The sequence below is a fragment of the Myxocyprinus asiaticus genome, chromosome 15, assembly GCF_019703515.2.
Source record: "Myxocyprinus asiaticus isolate MX2 ecotype Aquarium Trade chromosome 15, UBuf_Myxa_2, whole genome shotgun sequence".
Classification (NCBI taxonomy): Eukaryota; Metazoa; Chordata; class Actinopteri; order Cypriniformes; family Catostomidae; genus Myxocyprinus; species Myxocyprinus asiaticus.
In genome coordinates this window covers 6,131,375-6,158,715 of record NC_059358.1, presented here as the reverse complement: position 1 = coordinate 6,158,715, position 27,341 = coordinate 6,131,375, and the positions used below count along the sequence as shown (strand labels likewise).

Sequence of the window (27,341 nt, the reverse complement as noted above, 5' to 3'; positions counted from 1 at the left end):
TGGAAGACTGTGCAAGTGTTTATACATTTGGCTTGTGTTCGTATGACCGTGATGTGTGATTGACTGGAATGCACTGAGGTTGGAGGTGGGAAAATTCAACTCAGATATTCCCACCTCCAACTTCATCTGGAGCGCATCATAAAGCCCAGTGTGATTATTAAAGTGCAAATTGTTGCAAATTAATTATACAAACATGGTCTGCAGGCACTACGTGCTTCACAGAGAATAAGCGCTCTCTTCTGTCATCTATTACAACATGCACAGCACATGTGATGCTCTTAATGTAGTGATTTTAGCATATGAGCAGCTTCACACTCAAAGCCCCTAGCACGCAGAAAATATATTTATTAAATTAAATCGCAACCTTTAGCAGTTAAAATTCACTCTAGGACCACGTTATAATTAGATTAATTGTGCATAAATTTTTTCCCAAATATGTCAAATTCTTGTAAGTGCATCCGAAAGCAGTCTTATGTCAGTCAGATGGCATGCGGATATCGAATATTGTGACATCTTTTTTATTGTAGTATCGACTTGGTACCAAAGTGCCGGTGCTTTTGGCGTCCCTAGTAAACACATTTGAATTGATACAAAAATGTCTGATGGGAGATGGCATTTGTCAGTAATTCGGCAGAATGAGGTCAATGTCAGGGGACTGGAGCATTCGGTAGCAAAATGTCGAATTCCTGTGTGATCATGTTGTGGCAGCAACATTTGCACAGGCAAGGACCACTCATGTTTTCTTTAGGAAATCTCATTGTGCCACAGCAGTGCTGAGTGAGCATTAGCTTTGACCGTTTGAGGTTCCACTTGAGTGGCCTCCCGACGAGGGTTCACATTGAGCTTGTGGCCTGTCTGCTCACTGGAGTGGAAAACTAGACTTCCTGCAGGGTTATCCTCTCCCGTCTAACCTGTCATTCATAAAACACGCACCACCACAACCTCCCAACTGCCTTTTGAATGAATGAGCTTTATTTGTTTATATCTCAGAGGCGTTTGCCTTTTTGTGCATGAATGCATGTCTGTTTGTGCCACTTGGATTATTATACATGCAGTGTGAAACTATTAAATGTGAAACTATTAAAAATGTGAACACAGCCATAGACATGTTTCTACTTACAGTTGTCTTTGCACATTAAACTAGGATAGGAAAAATGTAATTGTATTAAAATAATAAATAAAATAAAGCTGCTGATTCTGCTTATACAAATTCAGATTTATTCAGTATTATGGAGCCTCCAGAATCGGTGTAATGCCATGATAAGAACAAGTTGCCTTTGTCACTGTCAAACTTCTCGGGAGAACTTAAAGGCAACACAAGCTCTCATGCAAGTATCTACTACTCACGTTCATGACCTGAGCTATTGAGTTTAGGAAAGTGGATTAACAAGACAGTCATTAAGAATTAGTGATCTCTGCCCGAGGAATGACTTCACATCCTGTAGTCTGTCGATATACTGAGATGGGACAGCATGGGTTCCTATTCAGTATGCTGTTGATAAAAGTACGGTTACACTAAATTATTCACTAATTTGTTTATATGATTTTGTTCAGCATTTATAAAAGTAACAAAACTATACAGAAATGCGACATTTAAAAATGCACTTAAACATTCCCAACTCATTTTAATTCCGTAATTTGACGTATTTCTGAGTGAAATAGAATATTAAATGAGAAAAAACTTGATTGTATCTGTCGGGAATAGAGCACAACAGTGCCCGCCCACTTTTTCGGCGGTCTTGGTTGGGGAATTATTTTTCCATAAATTGTTTTCCAAAGTGATTTCTTAAAATCATTTATAAAAGAGCATTAAGTCATGAGCTACAACATTACAAACTTTGATTTGAAACAAAAAAGTATTTGAAAATTGGACAAAAAGACAAAGGTACAAGACTTGTGTACTTAACTTCTTTAATGAGGGAATGAACTACAATCCCATGACACATTGCGAATGATATAATCGAATGAAAAACATAAAACTATTGATATTAAGTTGTTAATTATAAGTATAAACAGACACATATTTTAAGTATATTGCAAAATATTCAGATTTATACAAATACAGTTGTGCTCAAAAGTTTGCATACCCTTGATGAATTGGTAAAATATGTACCATTTTTAAAGAAAACATGAGTGAGCAGGCAAAACACATGTATTTTATTTCTTATGGGATTCATATTCAACTGTAACAGAATGGCACAATCATAAAACAAAACATGGCAACAAAGAAAAAAATGAAATGACCCCTGTTCAAAAGTCTGCATACCCTTAGTTCTTAATAATGTGTATTGCCCCCTCTAGCATCAATGACAGCGTGCAGTCTTTTGTAATAGTTGTCTATGAGGCCCCAAATTCTTGCAGGTGATATAGCTGTCCATTCGTCTTGGCAAAATGCCTCCAGGTCATGCAAAGTCTTTGGTCATCTTGCATGAACCGCACGTTTGAGATCTCCCCAGAGTGGCTCGATGATATTAAGGTCAGAAGACTGATGGCCACTCCAGAACCATCACCTTTTTCTGCTGTAACCACTGGAGGGTCAACTTGGCCTTGTGCTTAGGGTCATTGTCATGCTGGAAATTCCAAGAGCGTCTCATGCGCAGCTTTCATGCAGAAGAATGCAAATTGTCTGCCAGTATTTTCTGATAACATGCTACATTCACCTTGCCATCAATTTTCACAAGATTCCCCGTGCCTTTAGGGTTCACACACCCCCAAAACATCAGTGAGCCACCACCATGCTTCACAGTGGGGATGGTATTCTTTGCACTATAGGCCTTATTGAGCGCTCTCCAAACATAGCGCTTATGGTTGTGACCATAAAGCTCTATTTTGGTCTCGTCACTCCAAATTACAGTGTGCCAGAAGCTGTGAAGCGTGTCAAGGTGTTGTCGGGCATATTGTAACTGGGCTTTTTTGTGGCATTGGCGCAGTAAAGGCTTCTTTCTGGCAACTCGACCATGCAGCAAATTTTTGTTCAAGTATCGTCGTATTGTGCTCCTTGAAACAACCACACCGTCTTTTTCCAGAGCAGCCTGTATTTCTCCTGAGGTTACCTGTGGGTTTTTCTTTGTATCCCGAACAATTCTTCTGGCAGTTGTGGCTGAAATCTTTCTTGGTCTACCTGACCTTGGCTTGTTATCAAGAGATCCTCAAATTTTCCACTTCTTAATAAGTGATTGAACAGTACTGACTGGCATTTTCAAGGCTTTGGATATCTTTTTATATCCTTTTCCATCTTTATAAAGTTCCATTACCTTGTTACGCAGGTCTTTTGACAGTTCTTTTCTGCTCCCCATGGCTCAGTATCTAGCCTGCTCAGTGCATCCACGTGAGAGCTAACAAACTCATTGACTATTTATACACAGACACTAATTGCAATTTAAAAAGCCACAGGTGTTGTAAATTAACCTTTAATTGCGATTTAAACCTGTGTGTCTCACCCTGTGTGTCTGTAACAAGGCCAAACATTCAAGGGTATGTAAACTTTTGATCAGGGCCATTTGGGTGATTTCTGTTATCATTATGATTTAAAAAGGAGCCAAACAACTATGTGATAATAAATGGCTTCATATGATCATTATCTTTAAATAAAAGACAGTTTTTTTGCATGATCAGTCATATTTTCAAAATCAATGCCAAAATTTCACAATTTCTGCCAGGGTATGCAAACCTTTGAACACAACTGTATATAAATTTGAGAGTATAGCAAGACCGATTCTATTGTGCCATTTACAGTGAGTCATGGGAGTTGGTGGTCGCTGCAGAGCTCTTTTGACTTGGATTGTTTGCCGCAATTCCCTGATTCTCTCTCTCTCTCTTTTTTTTAAATTAATTAATTTATTTTTTATTAGTTGTTTTTTACCTCTTGATGTTGGATAGTGATGTTCTTTACCAGGAATTTTGTTATTAAACATAATTTTTGTGTTTTTTAAATGAAATTGAAATAACAGACTGGTGGCTTCAATAGAAGCGTATATAATCGATTAACAATCTCGAAGCTCGCAGTAGGTCTGTCTTTTAAGGGGTCATGAAATGCTATTTTTTAAAATAATTTTATTTTCTTCCCTGAGGTCCACTGATAATGTCGGTATTTATTTATTTATTTATTTTTGCACCAAAACTGTCATAGTTTAATAATAAATGATAATTTTCCACCCTATTTCTGGCCCTCTGTCTGAAAACGCTCAGTTTTAACCACAGTGACTCCTTTAAACTTCAGTGTAAACGTCTACTCTTCTGATTGGCTAACATCATGCAGCCCCTCAAATTCAGCCTGTAGACACACACATTGGTGCACTGAGGCGCAAATCACCAGAAACGCATCCAAGCGGTCAAAGATGTCCAGCTACTGCTTGTTTAAATACACCAACAATTAAAAATAGCGCAGATGGGCGCAAGAACAGCAAGCAGAGCAGCTGAATGAAACTGAATGGCATATCCGTTTCTGAATTGTAACTTGACACCGCATCTTTTAAAAGCGGCGCGATAAACATGACAATGGTCAAAGATGTCTGTGTAATGCATGTTATATGCATTAACAAAAAACTTCAAAATAGTCAAAATGGGTCCCCTTTGGTGTTCAGAAATATTTAATCACACTAGGCCTGTCTCTCTCCCTCTCTGTTTATGATTGGAACTGAGTGCCAGTGGGCAGGGCCAAGGGTGCAATGACATGTTGTAGGGCATGTAAATACAACTGAGCAATGTCTCATGACATCACGAACACACAGTTTTCAAAACGCAATGTTTCAAACATGTGGGAACTATAAATGCTCTGTTTACACTGGGGAGGAAGTTTTGTGTTTTGAAATTTACAGTATGTTTTTATTGTACAGTTACCTCTTATATGTCTAAATATCAAGGAAAATTAGATTTTCCATTTCATGATCCTTTTAAAGGTTTATAAGTTAGCATTAATGATCAATTCCCAAATGGAAAAAGAGAATAGGCATTTTTACTTCTGGAATCAGACCAATGGTTGAAAACGTAAATAGCCTTAGTGATGTCAGCAGAAAAGGAAAGGTTTTTTGTTGTTTTGTTATTTTCACAAATACGACGAGACAATTGTATTTCTTTGAAATAACAAGCACTGATGAATCGTGCTCAATAAAAGCAAGTAAATAGGGTCAACTGTGATTTCATGTTGACTAAGTTTTCAGCCAGTGCATTTTGTGTGATACAACAGTTTTTCTTCAGCATTCATTATTTGTCTCATTCGTCCTTTTTTTAGATGTCTTAAAACATCTAAGAGGCTTTCATTAATAACACATTTACCATTTTCTTTATTTACACTTTTAGCTTCACCTAATTCCAGTCCCCTAATGCACAGACACAGAGAATGTGGAAAATATATGCAGTTCATAAATCTCTCCCTTTCTCTCTCTCTCTCTCCCTAAGCGACAGTGCTCGACTCTTATCTTGTCTTCTTTAGCGTCACAGGAGCATGGCGAAGGAGAGTCCTTGTGCCCTAAACACTAAAGAGAGAGCGAGAGAGAGTGAGAGAGAGAGAGAGAGAGAGAGAGAGGGAGAGGGAGAGAGGCGTGATGCAGCATCAGTGAGCTGCAGTAGGCAGAGGACAGCGGCAGCAGTAACAGTGGCTGCCGTTCTCTATTGTTCAAGCAGATCATTCTCCTTATCTCTCCAGCCAACCAGAGAGGCAGAAGACGAGGAGATCTGCCACATACACCATTCCTTTAGGGAACACTAACTCAAGAGGCACACAAACTCTTCAAGTTGATTCTTTGCTCTTGTTGGGGTGTCTGTTCCTCCTAACCGAGTGGATTTTACCCGATTCAGGGGAGCCATGGGACTTGGGGTTAGGGGTGCAAGGACAGTGTTCCTGTGTTTATGGAGGTTATTTGTACTGCTTTGTGGATTCTCGACCACTCGCTCCCAAACGACAGGGGACGGGAAGTCGTTGTACTTCTGGGAGACAGGTATGGCCATTTCAATACGTGTCTTGATGGATAGATCAGTGGGGTGTGAAGGTTCCAGACATTACCTCTCTTCTGTCTATGTATACGAAGTTACAAATGGTTTTATTGGAGTCGAAGGATAAGGACAAGAAGAGGGCTTCAGTCTCACTTCCAAACAACATGGCAAAGAGTATTTGAATTATTTCTCAGCATTCTGATATCTGATTCTCAAAGTCTGCACAGCAAAGAACATGTCCCCTTTTCAGCACAGTAGTCTGGCTTAATTTCCCCATGTTGATTGTTTGAGTTAACAGCCATATCGTTATTGTAGTATAAATCATGATAATATTATGGATTGAGCAAAATGGCGCAAAGTAATACAAGTTATTTGATTTGGTCACGATCTAGCTATGTCCTCTTCTTTCAGTACACAGTGATTTTCTTTTTATTATTATTATTATTATTATTATTTTAAAATTAAAATCAACATAAATTATATTCAGTAAAACAAATAATACTATGATGTATAAATACTTTAAAATTGAAATAATATATCATCATTTTTTTCCACATGTAATAAAAATCAGCGAACTTACTCATTTTAGATTTATTCCTTTAATAAAGATGTTTTGTAAAAGTAACCTAAAAGTGAATATTCTATACTACACAATATGCAGCACAACTTAGTTGGTGGACATTGATTCATAAAGCAAAACATTCAAATCAAAGCTACATTTGCACCTGCATCTGCTCAGTAACAGGCTAAATGGACAGTTTAAATTGCTAGCGGTCTCAAGTCAATGTGCTCTTGTCACTTGTGTTGGTGAATTTTTTTAAAGAGGATGTAACAGCATAAGGAGATTATAGATGCCAGCGGGATTTATACTGTGAAAACCCTCGGTACATGCATGCAGAGAACCAGAGCAGCAGGCAAATTTAACCTACATATTTCCCTCCTGTAAGTCAGTAATTAAACATAATTTGCACATTTCATTGAAACGTCTGCTTGAAATGCAGAGACTTTCTGGGATGGGCTGTTATATAATTGTGGCACCTCTGTGGCATTTTGGTTGTGATAGGACCCACGTTTTGACAATATTACACCCAATCTGAAGCATCACTCAGGATGTGATAATGTTACTGTGCGTTGTAGTGTGCTCAAGGGGAAGGAAATTTAGTTTTGACATATGATGTACTGTGTGCATAATGAATCTGACCGTAGAAGAGCTTGGGCTTCAACCTGTGGGGAATTGGCTCATATCTTTTTTATTGGCTTCACAGGAGAATAATAAATCTGCTGTCTAGGGCTGATATCCTCTCATGATGGAGATGTTCATATACAGTAACAGGCTCTGAAACACAAGTATCCTATAATATCCAGAGGAATAAAGTGACGTTCCTATGATACAAAAAAAAAAAAAAAAAAAAAAAAAAAGATTTTCTTAATCAGTATTTTTGTCTTGTTTTCAGAAAAAATGTCTAAACATCCTTGAAACAAGATAATTTACTTGAGAAACTAAACTGTGTCAGATCTGAGAATATATCTTAAATTAAGTTTATTTTTCTTTCCCCATCGGCAAATAGTCTTTTCTTGTTTTAAGCATAAACCTCATTATATTTTGTTAGATTTGTGCTTCAAGGTGAAGTGTGAGTCCCCAACCAGCCCAACACAACAGCACTGGCTTAACCAATGGCATGAGTTTGGGGACAGGTCTGTCTGTGTGTCCAACCATTGGAAGACAGGTTGAGAACAATATATTCTCTGAATCAAGTCTAATGGTATTTGGCTTCTCAAGTAAATTCACCTTGTTTTTAAGAATGATGTTTAGAGATATTTACTGGATAGCAAGACTAAATTACTGATAATATTTTTTTTCTTTTTTTTTTTTTTTCAGTGTAAGACATCTGAATGATCTTTAAAAGCCTTATAAAACTACACAAGTTGTTCTTTAAGTGATTCTAAATTGCCATGTTTTTCTCCTTTCAATCAATAAACCTGGCATGCTCATTTGTGCTTTTATTTCTTATAAGCAGTCTGAATAAGACTGAATAAGCAGTATGTGACTGAATAAGCAGTATGTGTATGTATGTATGTGTGTGTCTGTACGTATGTGTATAATTATTTTTTATTTTTTATTATTATCTATGTCTTGCTGCTGTTTTTGTATTGTTTTTGTATGGTTGTACACTGGAAGCTCCTGTCACCAAGACAAATTCCTTGTATGTGTAAGCATACTTGGCAATAAAGCACATTCTGATTCTGATTCTGATTCTGATTCTGAATAAAATGGCATGCTGGTCTCCATCCATTTCCCTCCCTCTTTGCTGTCTAAATGCAGGTTTGATGCTCAAATATCCCTGGAGAAGCCAGGAGCAATTCTGTCCATTCCTCTCTATTGCTTAGCCTCCAATTAGAAGCAGTGTTTTTCTTATTTCATCGATATTCACTCTGGGCTGCTCTTTTTGACCCCCACCGCACCAGATCCCAGCCTGGCTCCCATGTGTCTCAAACAAGGCTAATATTGACTCAGGAAGGATTCTTAATTAATGAGGGTATTTACGGTCCAAAGTTGACTGCTCGGGTTACAGTAACCTTGACTTGTATTCTTGATTAAATAGAGAGATGCATCGGAAACTACGAGGAATCATGTTTCATTTGATTTGTAGAGGGATTATATTTGAGTCCAAGATTCCAATGCTTTCAGCACAGGTGGTTACAGTTTTGTTTTAGATGAGGAAGTAATGGCAAGTGTTTAAGTCAATCAACTGATTAAATGAACAGATTCAGCTTTCCTTTCCTTCCTAGTCCATCTCAAAAATAAACAAACATATTAAAGGTGATATGTGTATTTTTTGTTAAAATACTTCCTCCTATCCTAGTTCAGTAGGCAGAGACATCTATTAGTAAACCATCAGTAGGTTGATAACATTGTGGCTGTGTGGCACTTTTAAAACATCTCTTCTTTTGTTTTAGTGTCTTAGCCAGCTTGACATAACAGACTGGCGTGAGTTTGGAGCAGGACTATCTGTTTGTTCAGCCAATGGCAGGTGGGGGGAGTGTTTGGGAAACCTATTTTTAGGTCATTATTTTTGCAATTCCGTTTGGTAGACACCTCACCTTTAACTATCGCCAACAGGGACAATGCTGTTTTTTTACACTTGGTTCAATTGCTTGGTCTGAACCTGAGTTTAATTAATACAGCACCTCTTTTCACATTAGAATATTTAGTTCCGACCCACCCTAAAAAGAGTTTTCACATCATCCAAATGAACTGAACTCTGTCAAATGGACTTGGGTCCACGCCTAAAGCTCTATTATGAAAGCACCTTTAGAATGTATATTCCTTAAGTCAATAGAATCAACATATTCTGTACTGACTTTGGTAACTGAAACTGTGAGCAGCTCTTCTCTTTAGCCAAAAGCGACTTGTGCACCATTTATTTACAGGCTGGAGACGTTGCTCTGAGCTCTAGCCATGTTTTCCTCTTGTGATTCAATGAGATACAAAGTGCATGTTAGGACAAGCATTACATGGCCAAGCTTAGAAAGCACAGACTATTTAAAAGCAGGGATGTCTGTTCTACCGGTTTCATTATGAATCCACAAGCTTAATCCATATATTCTATAACTTATTAGTAAGGTTTAAGCTACATTATTATAAAATTATTGGTACAGTCTTTAAAAAATAAATAAATAAATAAATAAATAAAAGGTGGTTTTCCAACATAGCCTCATGAGAACTATAAAAACTAAAAAAACTAATAAAAATAACTTGGATTGTATGAAAATGTAAGACTTTCATTCTCTTACAGACCAACCAACCAACCAACAAACAGAATCTCAAATCGATACAATACAGGCGTCAAATTTTATCTAGCCTCCTATCCAACACTTTTTATTTAAATAAAAAAACTTCTGTGAACAAATTTGGATCCTCATTCCATATTTAGCCCATTTGTGGAATACAAATGACTGATTTCAATAACCTGTAATACGTTTTCGCTCGTCTCGTACTAAACCCCAATGTTTTCTTTCTTACATGGTACACAACAGTGATGTTCCTGATGAAGTTCCAAACGTAAATTCGGGAGGAGATTGTTCATCTAGGCCTGCCAATCATATCCCAAGGATTTATAAGGGGCTGCTTCCCTTGCTTCGGCGACAGTTCTTTCAGCATCCCTCCTCCTCCCCCATTTCCGCCTTTAAATTTCATTACGCCTATACCAGTTATTTCAAAATTGTCTTTCTATTTCTCACTCTAGGACTCAGTGCCGGTCCTACCCCATTTGACACCCTAGGCGAGGTATTCTGCCCCGTCTGATAAAAATTATTAGAGAGTTATGTATAAATTTTACACAAAAAAAGTACAAATGAAAACAATTACATACATCACAAATGGGTATAAAAAGAAAAACAATGTTGGTAAGAAACATGTTATGGCCTCTTAACTAGGCATTATAAATGGGTATCACATATAGAAATAAACTTAATATAAAGTGCACGTAAACCAAACCAAGTGGTCAAAGATGAAAAAAAAAAAAAGAAAGAAAAAAAGGCACACTGCCTGCACTGCCCTAAAAATCTATGCACATTGTTCAGTATGCTTTACAGCAGGAGTTTTTGTAGTCTTTCATCATTACAGAAGAGTCTGGGGCCGATCAAGTACACAATCTATTGTACCATGATGTTGTAGGGGGGTCTGGGGGCACATACATTGTGTAGCATTAATGAAACTATGGACTAAAAAAATATTGAGATCTTTTCACATTACACAGCACAAGATTAAGTTTATCAAAGTTATTTTTCTCAAAAGCCTGCTGTGGCAATATCATGGTACAGTGAGTGATGGTACAATATGGTAAAACCTTGGTATTTTTATAATATATTTTGGTATTTATATGGTAGGCTACTCCAAGGAACATGTCCATCAAACATGGTATTGGCTTGGTAATTTTTGGTACTTTTAAGTGCTTTCATGTAATGTTAATATTTTGATACACTTATATTGGAAATGTCATTACCTGCAGTAGACAGTCGTTCACAGACTGCACACGCACTCGCACATGACAACTGAGTACAGCTCAAGGTTTTGTTTCAATGAACTGTAAGTAAATATCCACTTAATTCAGTGTTGTTTTTGTCTTCTGTCTTCTAAAGCATCCTGTTACTGTTTTACTGTGTGACTAAGCACTTCAAACGATTAAGCCTGCATGTTAGACAAATTCTTTGCAACGCTCCGATTCACAAGCCCCGCGTTTGTCACAATGTTATACTATCCATACTACTCTCACCATTTTTGCCATACACAGATATAACAGAAGCAGTAAGAGTAGTATGGTACGAAGGCATTTAGTACACGGTCTATATGTTCTCTGGTGGTGCCACAACACGTTATTGGAACGCACAGGGCGCATTTTGTTCGACACATGCTAAAATTGGCTCGGTAGATTGGTGCCCTCGAAGCGATCGCCTATGTCGCCTAATGGGTTGACCGGCCCTGCCAGGACTATATGTATCAGTGAACTTGTCAATTAAAATGATAGGAAGCTTTGGGGTTTGCGTGTAGACTTGATGGTTAGGGTCATGTTGGGTTAGATGTTGAACTTCGCATAGTTCTAATGGCTCGCTCAAAAAGAGAGAATAATGCACTTCTTACAGCTGTAATAATGCATTTAACGAATATTAAACAAGACAACACACAAAACAAACCCTAATCTTTGTGTACATGGTGTATTATTAGTGCCGGTAGCCGGAGTGCAAGTGCAGCAGTGGTTTGTGTGTGTTATGAATGTGCGTGCTTGTGCTTGTGCTTATGCGCCTCATTCACAGACACTTGCTACAGCGTTCATCTGTAACAATTCACTGTTTAACTTATTAAATGTGCCATTTAAAGTTGTGCTTGGACTTGTTTTAATCACAGTGCTGTGATGTAAGTAACAACGTGCTATTTCCCACATTCTGTTTATGTTTCATGAAGTAATAAGTGATAACGCTAGCCCCCATGTAACATACATTCATGTTTTTGTTGCGTTTCGTTTATTGCCTCGTGAAACCAACAGAATATAGGAAATGCCATTTTTACTTACAGCAGATATTTGGCTATTGAAAATTTAACATTTTAATTTAATTCTGCTTAAATGAATGAAATGACTTGAATAAAGATTTTTTTCACTTTGCTGAACGAGACTCAGGGATTCAAATCAGTAAAATGATCCGATCTTCCCATCACTATGAGACTGCCCGAGTCTCTGCCTGAAGAAAGATGCCACAGGCAGTCAAAAAATTCCAGCCGCATGTAAATAAACCTTAACAAATTATTGCCGAAAATATCAGCGGCAATTCCATTATCAGCGTGATAATAATATTGAGATTTTTCCTGGTTATAGGCCAATAACATATCGGCCGTCGATATATCGTGCATCCCTAATATATATATATATACATACACATATGTAAAGTTTATTTAACATTTAGGAGTACACTAGTATATAGATGACATCAAAGCTTAAAGACATACACTAAAAGTAACAAAACTGCCATTCTGATTTCAGGTGGTCTGTAGGAGTGTATTGCATTCAACTCATTGGCTGTACTCACTGCATCACAACCAATGGGAACAGTTAATGCAGACTGAACTCTTGTGTGTGGCCCACACCTCAACAGGGTTTATCCACTCTTAGAGCAGAGATTACAGAGATTACGCAGGATTCGTCTCTTGTCTCCTGATCACACAATCTCCCAGGAAAAAAGTTGTGCGGTCAGAGCTACTCTTCACACCATGTTACCTCTATATTATAATAAGGCTTGTGAGGGGGCATGCAGGTTGCCTTCTGTCAAGATCTTAGCCCAACACACTGTTTCACTGTACATAAGTAGTTGACTCATAAGGGCACCCAAATATTACAGTTTATGCATTACAGTATTTATGTCTTGTTTTGCAGAAAAAATATTCCGACGGCAAATTGTTTTCTTGTTTTAAGCATAAACTACACAAAATGGTTTTATGCTATGAACAAGAAACAACTCAAAAATTTCTTTTCAAGTTCTTCCAAAACAAACTTATCTGAGCAGTGACTTAATTGTCACCTTCATCCAGTGAGGCAGATAAGGACATGTGCCATGTCATTTACTGTAGGTGAAATTCCGAACTCATTTCAGAGAATGCATTTTAATTTCACCCCGTGTCACCCTAATTTTCATATGGACCTACCGGCAAATGAACCCTCTGACTATAATTGGTTAAAAACTACTCCAGAACCTTGGCAACAGATTTAGGACATACATACAAACGAGGCCAGTTTTCTAAAAATTCTTTAGTCTCTCTGAATTTTTAATAGCATTTCTTCTGCAACTGTTTAGAAAAAAAAAAAAAAAAAAAACCTTGTTGAATGACTTTTATTTCTTCATATTATTTTGAAACACCAGAATTTTTCCCTAATTTAAATTTTTTGCACTACTAATTGCACTGCGCACTGTGATTGCAATGTATTTTTACTGTAATAAAATGTACCCAATCTTAAGCAGTACTCATTTTCAGTAAATGAAGCGATCCTATTCTCTGAACAATTTAACCGCTAAACAATAGCACATATTCCTTTGCAACCTGGGATGCATGTTCTTAAATGTGAAAGTTTTTTTTTTTTTTTATTATGTTCATCATATAATTTCTAATAGCTGTAACTTTTACTTTCTTCCCCCATTAGTCATATTTCCCACAGGGAATAATGAGTAAGATTCTGTAATATTTGTAGAAGTCTCTGTGAACTCACCGTGTCTATATTATGATACGTACTTTCAGGGACATTCTCACTGGACACTGGCTAAATTTGGACATCAGCTCTGAGGAGTTGAACGGTGGCTAATTTAAGGTTATTATTTGGGAATATTTACCTCTCCAGTCCATATATGATGGTCCAGTTAAGGCTGGGTGCAGACTGGGTGCTAGCTAAAAATTATATCCAGATCTATAATAATTCTATATCTAAACAATAATATTTTCAGCCTTTTGACAATATTACATATATATCTTGATATAGCCATTGTTGTCATTAAATAGATTCAAGATGTTTTTGCAAAATTGGATCAAACTTACCAACTCCAACTGCATCTTTTACACTATGAAAATATGTATCGTAGTGGTCCTTCAAGGACTTATCACAAAATTAGTCTAAAGATTTGGTCCTCTTGGTCCAACCACAACATTAACACATTGGAGAAGGAAAAGACTTTTGTAACAGCCAGTCTTTTGAGGAATATTGCTTCTATCTCTGTTTAATCCCTCTTTACCAAAGGAAATACTACACCATGCCTCTATTAGGTTTAACAACAGTTTTTGCTTTATATTGTTACGTAATCCAATTCTTTAACCTCATACTGGCTGCAGACGTGTTACAGGATAATGGTTTCTTTAAAACAAATCTGCATTTATTTGATCTTTTTAAATGGGTTGCCCTTTATGGACTTTCCTGCTCTCTGGACAAATGTGTGGTCTGGTTCTTGCTGGGAAAATGGTGTTTGTTTAATCTAAACGGCAGGGCTTACACTAAGACCAAGACCTCTCTAATATGGTTGTGTTGTGTGGATTAAAGATAATTCTAGATCCATAAAGTTTATTTAATGTGTCATAAGAGGATTGGTCCTTTACACCGTGTTCCACAATATCCAAGTGCCAGACCACATATGATTATCACTTTCCACAAGCATATTACTTGGGGCATATTAAATATAAAATAGATTTCTCTGAAATCATGTTGCGTAAATCTCCATAGGCCAGAGCTGAGAATTTTCAGTGTGTAGGTAGGGTATATTCAGTCATATATCTATGGCTCTTTTCCAACTCTTTTACCTACTGAGCTGCCTACACAGGCAGCATTTAAGGCATTATAGACTGTAGGTGTGTTTCCAATGCATGATAATTATAATTATTTTAACGACGCGAGATGTGTAAATGTACAAGCTATGCTTATTAGAGAATAATGTTGTTAGCTTAGGAACATGCTAACATTAAATCCAATTGTAAGCCGAGTCTACTGTGTGGTTTATATGAGAAACCCTATTTGTATGATACACAGAGTTGCTTTCTATAAAGACCGTTTCAAATCGGTCACTTATGAGCATCCATTTCAATTATGATGCCTATGTAGGCAGCAGACAGGAAGACTCCTTACAAGGTTTGGAAAAGAGCGCATGTGTACATATATACTGTACATTGCATATGTATGGCTGAACAGAATGAACTCTCTTATCTACTCAAGTTACTTCTCAGCAAGAAGGTGAAGATACTTAATACTCTGACAACACTAACTGTAAGAGGTCAGCTAATTTCACATTCACCCTTCAAAGGACATCTCTCCTTTAGACCAGAATGAAAGAGACCCATGGTATTCACCTAGAGAGAACAAGTCCTGAACACCTCAGCAATGGCATTCAGAAAATCTTCTTTCATCTCCTTTAAGAAGCAACACACAGCTTTTCAGTGGGTTGAATAAAATCGTATCCATTTCGAAGAGCAGTACCGTTTAGTTGGCTGATATAGCCAGAGTTCCTGTGGATAATATAGGCTGACAAAAGAAGGACTGTGTTTCATTCCTCTGCGATTGAGGATCAGTGGTGTCAAAACCATGTGAAGTTTATTTAATTGAACAAATGTATACTTTAATTAGGAGTTAAAGATTAGATTGGACGCATGTCCTTTGATGTCAGGGTTGGGCAGAATACTTAAAGAAAGTATTCTGGGCTGAATACTAAATACTATATCTTAAATGTATTCAGTAATGTATTCCGATACATCACATAAAAAAGTAACGTATTCAGAAAACTTTTAGAATACATATTTTTAAAGTCAATGCACAGTTGCAAGAGTAGTGTGTGATATGCCATTATTATCTAGACTGAACCTCTCTGCTAAATCTCCACTATTAACATCTAAGTGAGTCTAAACAGCTTGTTATTTGTCAGCAGATTTAATGAACTAACCACTACCTTGAGATGTTTCTTTAGATTAGATGTGAAGTTGGACGCTGATGTTTTTCTTTATGGAACGCAGAAGGCAAACAGAAGGCAGTTTGTGGTCAACTACTGTACAATATCTCATCCACTTTCCAACATACGTATAAGAAAAATGCTGCAAGTACCTCCATGTCCCAAAAGCCCCTAGCTGTGACATTGTAGCTATCAAGCAGGGTTGTTTGGGAATGTTCAGAATGGCATTTTTTAAGTTTATTTATTTATTATTTTTTATATTTAAATTTTCTTCTCAACTCAATATTTGATTGGACTGACAAAGAATACATTTTGACACAAAATTGGGTACAAAATGCTAATTTCTAGAATCGGCTTGCTTCCATATTTAGGCCTATTTATTCTTTGTATTTTCTATTTCTTTTTTTACTGACACTTTTATTTGTGGGTGCCTTATATTACGACTCTTTTCTTTTTAATAAATTTGGTCAATTTTAGATTTTTTAGATTTGTATGAGATGTTAAATAATTGTGTTTACACAGAAATTACAATCGCGAGAAACGATGTATCATGCGCTCAAATGTAATATTTCTGTAAAAATGTTGCTGGTAACACACAGCTTGCCAGACATTAAATTCCAGAATCATTTACATGAATGAGACATTGTAATTTAATAATCTTGTGTCAACCATCAAACCTTTTGGTGACTGTGGCCTATTTTTAAAGTATCCCAAAAACCACAATATGAGAAGCAATAATTTTAACCCGTGAGTGTTTTTCAAATTAGCCCAATTTGGCATGAAAGCCCCATCCTGGTAAAAAAAACAAAAACAAAAAAAACAATTCTGTCTGCCTTATTTTGTGGTCATTATGAGAGTATCCTTAAAGTACTCTATTTATGTATTCTGAATACAGGTGCTTGTAAACCATGAACTGAATACAGTTACTTAATTTTTGTATTATACTTGTATATTATATTTTTGTATATACTGTCACATGTATTCATTAAAGCCCAACCCTGTTTGACGTCAACAACAAAAGATATAGAAAGTATTTTCTCGTCACTTTTAAAAGTTAATGAGCCTATTTTGATGCAAGTATGCATGATGTAGTTCCCAGAAGAAAAAGAGATCTCCAAAAACTGAAAGTTTGTCAAAATTTAGGAATAGCACGTAGTTGACCTCACAGCAAGCACACATGGACAAAAAGATTTCATGGGGTCTTTAAATGGGCTGATTTGACTTTAAATCTTTGTATATTTACATTGTATCTAAATTTGGTTTAGACAACTGGCCTACAAGTCAAACAGCCCACCGTAAAAAGTCCTGATGGCCAGTCCAACCCTGCTCACCAGCACCAGGTCCCAGAAGCCCTGAACCTGAATGTATGATGTCAGTTTGATTCCTGCTGCAGCTAACGATGTTTGGCAGGCTACATGATCTGATAGCACAGGCAGGTGGCTGCAGGGTGGTCAGGTCCTCTCTCCCAAACCTCTTCTTTACATCTTTGAGCTTTTCCAGTCTAGAGTATTCCATCCATCTTTGAGCTTTCCCAATCTTCAGTATTCCATCCATCCATCCATTCATCCACCCATCTAAATCTTTGAGCTTTCCAGTCTACAGTATTCCATCCATCCATCCATCCATCTGATTAATTTCTCCTGATATCTTGGCAAATCTAAATACATTTTGAGACACATGCCAGATTAAAGGAGAAAAATCTGAGATGCATGAGTCATAAGCAAAAGTCTCCAGTGTTCTCAATTTAAAGGAAAAAGAACTTAAATATTGATCGGTTTCTCACCCACACCTATCATATCGCTTCTGAAGATATTGATTTAACTACTAGAGTCGTATGGATTACTTTTATGCTGCCTTTATGTGCATTTTGGAGCTTGATCATTTTGGTAGCTGTTCAATTGCATTGTGAGGAACTACAGAGCTGAGATATTCTTCTAAAAAATGTTGTTTGTGTTCTGCTAAAGAAAGAAAGTCATACACACCTGGGATGGCATAAGGGTGAGTGAATGATGAGAGAATTTTGGGTGAACTATTCCTTTAATCTCATTGCTGTCCAAGAGAAAAAAAATAAAAAATAAATACTGTATGTAAACACTGAGATATAAAACTGAGATACATTCAATTATGATATAAAAGAGATCGGGGCCTGGGTAGCTCAGCGAGTATTGACACTGACTACCACCCCTGGAGTCACGAGTTCAAATCCAGGGTGTGCTGAGTGACTCCGGACAGGTCTCCTAAGCAAACAAATTGGCCCGGTGGCTAGGGACGGTAGAGTCACATGGGGTACCCTCCTCATGGTCGCGATTAGTGGTTCTCGTTCTCAATGGGGCGCGTGGTAAGTTGTGCGTGGATCGCGGCATGAGCCTCCACGGTGTCATGCACAACGAATATATAAATGAGATCTCATTTGTGATTTTTCTTCCTTTGGCTCCAATTTGTACCATTGTATAAAACTATAAAACTCATCTCTAATGTGGGTGTTGTTTGTAGTGCCAGTTTTCGCTGTGGCTGCACCTCCACATTTACACCCAGGCTTTGACGCCTTCAGATCTTTTAGAAAGGGAGAGCAGGAGTGAGCTCCATTTCTGTCACACCTAGTTCATGCATCTGACATTAGCCAATACTAATATGTATTTTATCTTGCTTAATAACTTTATTTACTTCATAACTCAACACTTCCCTTTCTGTATCAAAAAGCTCTTTTTGCCTAAAATTTCACAAGAATATATAGAGCACGAGTCACATGGACAACTTACAGTATACAGTAAATATATTCTTTATTTGGAACTTGACATCTATAGTCGTATAGAAAAGTACTGCTGAAAGATCCTTCAAAATTTCTCCTTTTGTGTTCCACAGAAAAAATAATATCACACGGGTTTGGAATGACATGACAGTGAGTAAATAATGAAAGAAGTTGCATAAGGTACTATAAGTTTCAGTGGCAGATTTTTTCATTGTATAAAGGTCAAGATAAAATGGCTTTCACAACCTATTTTACTTCTGTAAAACTATATTATTTAATTTCTTATTATTATTTTATTTACTTAATTTTGGGTGTGCATAAAACCACCTTAGGTTATTTTTGCATCCTACAGCGATGAACTCGATACTTTGCCCCGTCATGCTCATGCTCACCTTCCCTCCAGATTATTTCCTCCCCGTCTAATCGCCTTGAAGATGCTACAACACCCAAATGTAAATTTCTCTTCTGTCTGAATATTATTCCATGCAACGGGTGCCTACACGCTCCCTCCTACTCAGTTCATGTTGTGATCTCTGTGCATGCTGCTCTGCAGTTGGGTTCCGATGAAGTCTGTTTTTGCAGCGAGGGGATTGGATTACACCGCTGTCACAGCTGTCAGTCAAGGCACAAGCCCCCATGCCATGCTGACAACTGCAGCCATAGCAACCACGGTGTGACGACAGTGTTATATTAAGCATTGCATCTTTTCAAGCTCTTACTTTCTATCCTGTATTTGCTTCATGAAAACACTTAAAGCATACACACATAAGCCACCTTTCAGTCAAACAATGCGCATGTAGCAAAATTAGGAAATAAAAAGTGATCTTTAAGATTGTAGTTTTTTGTGTAGATTCTCTCTCTACTCCCTTTTACTTTTGGTCTATTAACTTGATTAAACAAATGGTTTTCTTGCGATAAACTGGCAAAAGAGTAAAAAATCAATCTTGTCATTTTAAAGCTGCACTACAGAAGATTTTGTTGCTAAAAAATGAACAAAATGCCATTATTGATTGAGTACATAAAAAAATCAGTGTTCAAAACACTGTCCTTTCCTTACCTCGATTCACTACGGTAAGCCTACAAAAATGATTTGTTATTTGAGCTTGTCGGGTCGGATTTGGCTCGAAATCAGAGGCTTACATCATTAATTCTTGCCTCTTTACATCATGTCTGTAAACACAGAAAAGAAGAACCAGCTTTCGCATGTTCCTGCTGGCAGTTCAGTCAGTCACACAGTTCAGGACAGCATTGCAGCAGTCTGAATGGATGTTTATCTGTTAACTGTTTGGCCAAGTTCTTTAATTGCTATAATGCTTGGAAATATTTTCTGGTAGGGTTGTTGATTGCTTGTCATGCTTTAATGAACTGAACATTACTCATGAGTTTCCTGATTGCAATGTATGTACGTTTTTCGGTGAAGTTACTGTAACATGTTTACTAATATTATTGTCTACTGAGTATTTTATAAAAATTTAGTGTGTGTTCTTTTACTCCAATAACAGAAATGCACAAGTTATCACTTTCCATTTTTCTTCTAGCAGATAGTCTGTTTAAAAGCCATTATAGGTACAAGTTACAGCATGGTAGTTCCCCATGAATGTATCATCTCAAGTTGTTTATAATTTACCGATTTCATAGCACAGTAATGTACATATTAATATGTTTATTGTATAACCATTTCTCTCTTATAACTTTACTGCTTAAGAAATTATGAAAGGAAACGTATTATTGTATTTGTTATATTGCACATTTCTGCATAGTATTTTCATGTTTGACAAAAAATATTTCCTCCCCATCATTATTGAATCCTCGTTTTATGTTTCAAGTTTACAGTTTATTTGTGGACAGTGCATAGGCGGACTATTGTAGTATTACGGTATTACTTGCATTTTTCGACTGAGGCTGTATAATATACAGTAATGTAAAAATTATAAGGTCTTCCATTGAACTCGTATCAGCCATATCACAAGTTTAACCTCTTAAACTGATAAGTGTAGTACAATACAAACATTAAATCTAAAGTATGTAACTTTTTATGTGTTAAAATACTTTCTCCTGTCCCAGCTAAATATACAATTTTCTTGAAAACTGTAAACTCTGTCTTTCTGTGGCGCTTTGTAAATTGCTCTGTTTGTTTTGAGCGACCCGCTTAGACCCCAACAACATTACTTAACCAATGGTGTGAGTTGGGACGGGACCAGGGCCGGAGTGGCAATCGGGAAGGTTGGGAGAATTCCCGCTGGGCCGGTCAAAAACTGAGCCGGTTAGGTCCGCATGTTGATTGACAAACTTTCATCATATGTCGCATAACAATTGCCAACAGTCCGTAACATCCGGTGTTTAAAGGATCAGAATTGCGTTCCGTATTATAGTGGACGCAGCCTGTATTTTATCATCTCACACCCAAACAAATGAGAGAGTAAAGCCTGTGAGAGACAAAACTGATATTGCTGGTGTTGCGCCGCTTCACTTGACAGCGCGGGAAGGATCACGGAAGATCCATCGAGAACAGATAGGCTACTAATAGCTGAAAGGATGAACATGCTTCAAGTAGCCTACAAGATCATCACAAGTTTAATACTGACTGCAGTCTCATAATCTCAGTCAATTAATCTCTGAAATCCTCTTCCCTAGCAGTGCAGAATGATAATAGCAAAAATATTTTTTGTCACAAAATAACAGAATACTTAAAGTAAATGAATACAGATGCAACAGCACGACACGGTACGAAAATAATGGGACTTTACAGCTCTCAAAAGATTAAACTCAACGAAACAAACTGCACAGAATGCCTTCAATGTTGTATCATGCGATAAAACCCTCTTAAAGAGACAGTAACCATTTTGCCTTTGTCCTGAACATTTACATTCCAAGTAAAAGAAAAGTACAAATGTGTTATTTTTAGTCTTTTATTTCACTCTTATCATTGTAAAATGGCACGTTTTTGAATGGCATGTAAAAATGTAAAAACAATCACTCAACCTTCATTGTTTCACTGGATCTGTTGCTATTTTAATTATCTAAAATACAAAGCACTGACCATTTGAAGTGTGAGCCTGTACATCTTGAAAGAGTTATAAACATTTACAGTTCTACAGTGTTATTATGTGCCTAGATAGTCTTTAAAATAAACTTAGTTTACCCAAAAATGAAATGTCTCTCATCATTTACTCACCCTCATGCCATCCCAGATGTGTATGACTTTCTTTCTTCTGCTGAACACAAATTAAGCTTTTTAGAAGAATTTCTCAGTTCTGTTGGTCCTTTCAATGCAAGTGAATTGTGATCAGAACTCAGAAGGTACAAAAATCACATAAATGCAGCATAAAAGTAATCCATACAACTCCAGTGGTTTAATCTATGTCTTCAGAAGCGATATGATAGGTGTGGTTGAGAAACAGATCAATATTTACATTTTTTGATACTATAAATTCTCCTCCCTGCCCAGTAGGGGGCGATATGCTTATGTAAATCACCAAAAACAGAAGAAGAACTCTTAAGAGAGAAGAGCACTTTTGAAAGAGAAAGTGGAGATTTATAGTAAAAAATGACTTAATTATTGATCTGTTTCTCACCGCTTCTCATTTACTTGCATTGAATGGACCAACAGAGCTGAGATATTCTTCTAAACATCTTCATTCATGTTCTGCAGAAAAAAAGTCATACACATCTGGGATGGCATGAGGGTGAGGAAATCATCAAATATCCCTTTAACATTCACTTATTTTTACAACACATACAATGAAGTCTTATGACAAAGTGAAAATCTTAGTGAATGCCATATGTGGTATAATGACATGGAGAGCTTAAATAATTTTCAAGTAATTGCATATATTGCATATTTTTGCTGTGATCTTTTTTTATTGTTATCATCTTCACCTCCAAGCCCCCTTTTGGGTGTGGGCTGACTTGGACATGAATATGAATCCCACTCGGGCCCTGGGTGGGACTATCTCTTTGATTGACTAACGGCAGACGGGGGCCTTAATCAGAAAGCTGTTTGAAAGCAAAGTTTATTTTTGCAATTCCGTTTGGTGGTGCAGAAATTACATACTTCAGCTTTAATAGCAGATATACTGGTAACTGGTGGTGATTGAGCCCCCTGTTCTCTATGTAAAAGCGCTTTGAGTGTAGTGTCAGAAAAGCACTGTACAGTATATGTGTAAATTCATTCACTCATTAATTCAATTATTCATTCATTCATTCATTCAAAATATGTAAACACGAGTGTTGTTTATCTTCATCAAAGCAAGTAATATTTCAGTTATAAATGTTTAATTTACGTTAATACACTCCGGGTCTGAATATCTAGGAGTGATCTCATGCGATGTCCAGGTAACCTCAAACCATGTGATTCATCCACCACAGATGTCGCTAGAGAGCACAATGTTCCATAGTGCAGCTTTATGAATCAATCTCGGGATTGTTAAAATTAATATTGTGGTAAATTGGAAAAAAAAAATTCCCCCAGCTCTAGTGAACCCACTGATTCACACAGAAGTATACTGACCACAGTAGCTGGGTTTCCATCCAACAATTTTTATTTGCATTTTGAAATTTTGAATGGAAACGCTTGATATGCGAATAAACTTTCTAAATTCACTTAAAATGTAAAATGTGCTAGGAGGAGGTGGTTTAGTTAGGAGGAGTTTTGCTTTAGTTAAAATGCACATTAAGGTGATGGAAACAGTTTATTCGCAAAACAATGACAGGTTTTGATAGCTTGATGTGACTGGCCCACCGAAGGGTCCAACCTTGGCACACAATTCTTTGAACATAGTGCTTGACATTCAGAAGTGTTTAACCGACAGCTGGTTGATAAAGTGGTTCCTCACAATCTGCCAGAACAGTTTTGAGAGTGGGTATTCCCAGGTTTGCGGAGACTGGTGCCGTGTGGTCATCGCAGCTATTTCAGCCCCATTTTATCAGATATTACACTTATTCTGTGACGTCTCCTGGCAAATAAAAATAAACCTCTCCCCAAAGCAAGGAGGTCATTCAGATGCTCCATCATGACAAGGCAGGCTCCCACATGTTAATGCGCATCACGTAGTGAATGGAAACGCACAACGATTCGTATGTTCTAAAGTCAAATTTTTTTAAATGCGCTTAAGAAATGCGAAACATTTTGATGGAAACCCAGCTAGTGTAAACAGTATAGTAAAATCTCTACCGACTGACAATATTCTACTGTCGTACAGTGTACAAAACCCACCCCTGATTGTTATGCAGAAAACAATGTGGCTGGTTTTCCTGTTAGCTCCAGGCCTCTCCAGTTTCTCCCTGACAACAGCTCACATCCTGTATCTCATGCATGAAACCGCATGGCCCTAGGTGTGTTTTTTCAAACTCACAAAGTACTTGCAGTAGTGGGGCCATGTGCTTGTGCATGTGTGTGCATGTGCGTGTACATGCTTGTATGTAGGTCAGTTAAATTTTTTGCAATCCCCCTGATAAACCAAGCAGTCTTGAACGGCATCGCCCGCCCCCCCTCGTCTTATTTCTGATAGCCAGCATAATAGCGTAACCCCAGAGTTGGAATCTTGCTTTGGCTAGCGACAGTTTTGCCGTGGTGTGTGTGTGTGTGTGTGGATGTGGTGTTTGTGTGTGGGTGTGTGTATTGCCATGGCTCAGAGAACCTAGGCAGCTGGTATTTACATGATCACAGATTGGCGAGGAAATACCATGTGGAGGGATGAGGCAGGAATGATTCTTCCAATCTCTCCATTAAGCTCACTGTGAAATGGATGGACTTCTATTAGGAGTACAGAAAAGTTTCTCTTCCGGCAATGCTTGTTATTATAGGGCGACTCTAGATGGTTGTGCAGATTTGTTAAGTTTGCTGGGAGTTGTGAAGATATCTTTATTCCCTTATCAGTGTAAATTTGAAGGCAAAAACACAGTTTATTGTATCATTTCAATTCTAAACCTAGCCCGGTCTCATGAGAAGTCATAATTATAGCATGAGATGGCATAATCGTACTAGTTGGCTAGTACAAAAACGTACGTCTTTTACTCACAACGGACGATATTATTACGTTTTCCTAAGTTTAGCCCCTAACCCAGACCTAAACCAAACCATAAAGTGTAACCCCTTACCCAAACCCTAAACCTAAACCATGGTTTTAATAGGAGAATCACTGTTGAGTAACATGAAAGAAAGAAAACATGATGGTTTGGAACAAGTTGAGGGAAGCATATTACAGGTTACTTACTGACATATCAGTCATTTGTATTGCATAAATAAATATGGAATGAGTTAACAAATTTGTTCACAGATGTTTCCTTTCTTAAAATAAAGCATTGGATTGGAGGCTAGCTCAGATTTGATGTCTGTATTGTATAGATTTAATACTCTGTTTGTTGATTTCGTTGGTCTCTATGGGAATAAAAGTGGTACCATTTTGTACGAGCCAAGTCGTATGATATCTTACAATTTCGCAATCTCGAATTATTAAATGTTGTCATGAGTCTATGTTGTTCAGTCTTATAAAATGGATAGTTCCAGTCCTGTATGTTGATTGGTTGTTGCAGCCTTTCAGCTGTGCTCAAATACATGGTATTAGAACAGTTACTGTGTACTGTATATCACTGCGCAATACCCATAGAGGCCAAGTAAACTAGGTAGGTTTACATGTCTGGGATTACACTTCCAAATGGTAGAATGGCACTTAATTAATAAATCCAGTCTTGTACATCATTACTTATAGTTTAAAAGTGATTAGAAATACTCATGATGTGAGGATATTTGTTTAATCACTACAAATGGAAGCAAAAATATTCTGAACATTGTGACTGCCTCACATGTTCACTGTATTCTAAAGGTGAAGTGCATGATTTCACTAATGTTTTGTGCCACTTTCGAAACATTGCTCTGTTTGAGTTGTCAGACATGTCAACTTCTGGCTCAATCGATGGCGTCAGTTTGAGGGCAGGAATAGCTGTTTGGCAAAGCTATGAGGGATGAGGTAGGGCATAAAGGGTGTTTGGGGAAACCTGGTTGGAAACAATTAACAGATTTTTGCAATACTGTTTGGTGCTGTTATTGGCACAGCAATACATTTGAGCCTGACCTTTATGTGACTGCAGCGTCATTGTGAAGTTAAAACATGGTTTTGAATGTCTTTGATAAAAATACTGGTAAGAGTAACTACAAAGAATTCTTTATGTAATGAATGTGCAAGGTTAATAAAGCGGAAGGAGCTGACTGATGGAAAAAGCAAAGACTGACGGAAAAAGCCGAAAGTGATGGAAAAAGTAGAGAGTAGCTGGAAAAAAGGAAGGGCAGAGAGAAAAGGGAGCAGGTGCTTGATTGTGAGTCAAGTTCACGAGGTAAACACACACAGACAAAAGAGAGTGCAATGAATGAAAAAGTGCGACCAGATCAGTGGATTAATGTTGCAGTTTGTCTCAAAGCACAGTTAATCTTCTGTGTAAGAAGCCGGCTCAAACTGGAATGTTTGAAGACTGTAAAAATTGGAGCACGGAGTGAAAATGGAAGTGCATCAACTTACGGTCATACCCAGGGATGCTGATGGTATGCAAATTCATTTTTTGTTTGGACTGATGATTTAATGTTACTTATGGGTGTATACAAAGATGATACATGTTTTAGATAAGAAGAAAATGCATTGCTTTTTTATTTAAGCAGTTTAATGTGCAATGTTAATGAGGTGTTTAAGTGAAAGAAAAAAAATAAGACCAGATATAGCAACTGATTGAATGATGACAAAGTGTGTATAAAATATGTCTCTTCATTTAGTCAGATTGTACTTGGTGTTTACATTTAAACAAAATGTCATTATAAATTATTGTACTTTTTTTTTTTTTTTCTTTCTTTAAGGTTGTCAACCTAACTGTCAAACCTATCAAACCCTAATGAACATCTTCAATAAATATTGGGAAAAAGAAATTGAGAGCATTTGGAGTTGTTCCCTGTGTCCCCTGTGGTTCATTGAAGCTCTTTGTCGAGTTAGAGGCAGAAGTTGAAGTAAAAATACCAGATAATTCGACAGTTGATAACCAACATGTGGCAGCAAGGACAAGAAGATTAAAGGCTTCATATAGTCCAAGAATAAAGAGCTGCTGATGCAAAGAGACAAGAACCTATTATTCATAGCAAGATGGATGAGGAGGCATTGGGCAAAGTGATTGATCAACTTAAAAAAGAGAGGACCGCCACAAAAAGCAACTTCACCAAGCAAGCAAACTTTCTTAGTAGAGAGGCATACAGCTTAATAGAGTCAGAACTCAGAGAGGAGTTCAAAAGCTATCTTCCAATGCAAGGAAAGTCATTGAAGCCAATGATGATTACAAGGCTGGATTATTGGAGGAGACTGAAGACAAACAAGAGGAAGGTGAAAAGACATCACTGACAAGGCAGCAAGAGGCTGACTTTGAGAGAACTGTGATGGACTGTGATGTAAGATTTGATGAAATCAGAGAGATTGTACAAACTAACCTCTGGACAAGGTACGGGGAAGACAAGATATCAGCTGCAGTCCTCACAGCAGAGAAAGCCTGTGATCACACAGCTGCCATGCCTGTGGATAGTGTAAGATTTATGAAGTTATGAAGTTCAACTGATTTTCCTGGTGAATTAAGGGATGGCAAATTAAGCTTTTTTTAAACTGGGAGCGATGGATTCCAACACCTGAGAACGGGGATCTAGAGAGCAGAGTAAGAAAGCTGAAAA

At 37.3% G+C, this 27,341-nt stretch overlaps 1 protein-coding gene across 1 annotated transcript in view; it reads left to right on the top strand.

Moving 5' to 3' along the window:
* The first annotated feature begins 5,803 nt into the window (after nt 1-5,803).
* The window catches only part of LOC127453247 (thrombospondin type-1 domain-containing protein 7A-like), a 173,482-nt gene continuing 151,944 nt past the window's right edge, over nt 5,804-27,341 (top strand). Inside the window, exon 1 of the mRNA XM_051719495.1 lies at nt 5,804-5,936. Within this exon, the coding sequence (XP_051575455.1) occupies nt 5,804-5,936 (133 nt within the window). The remainder of the gene's footprint in view (nt 5,937-27,341) is intronic.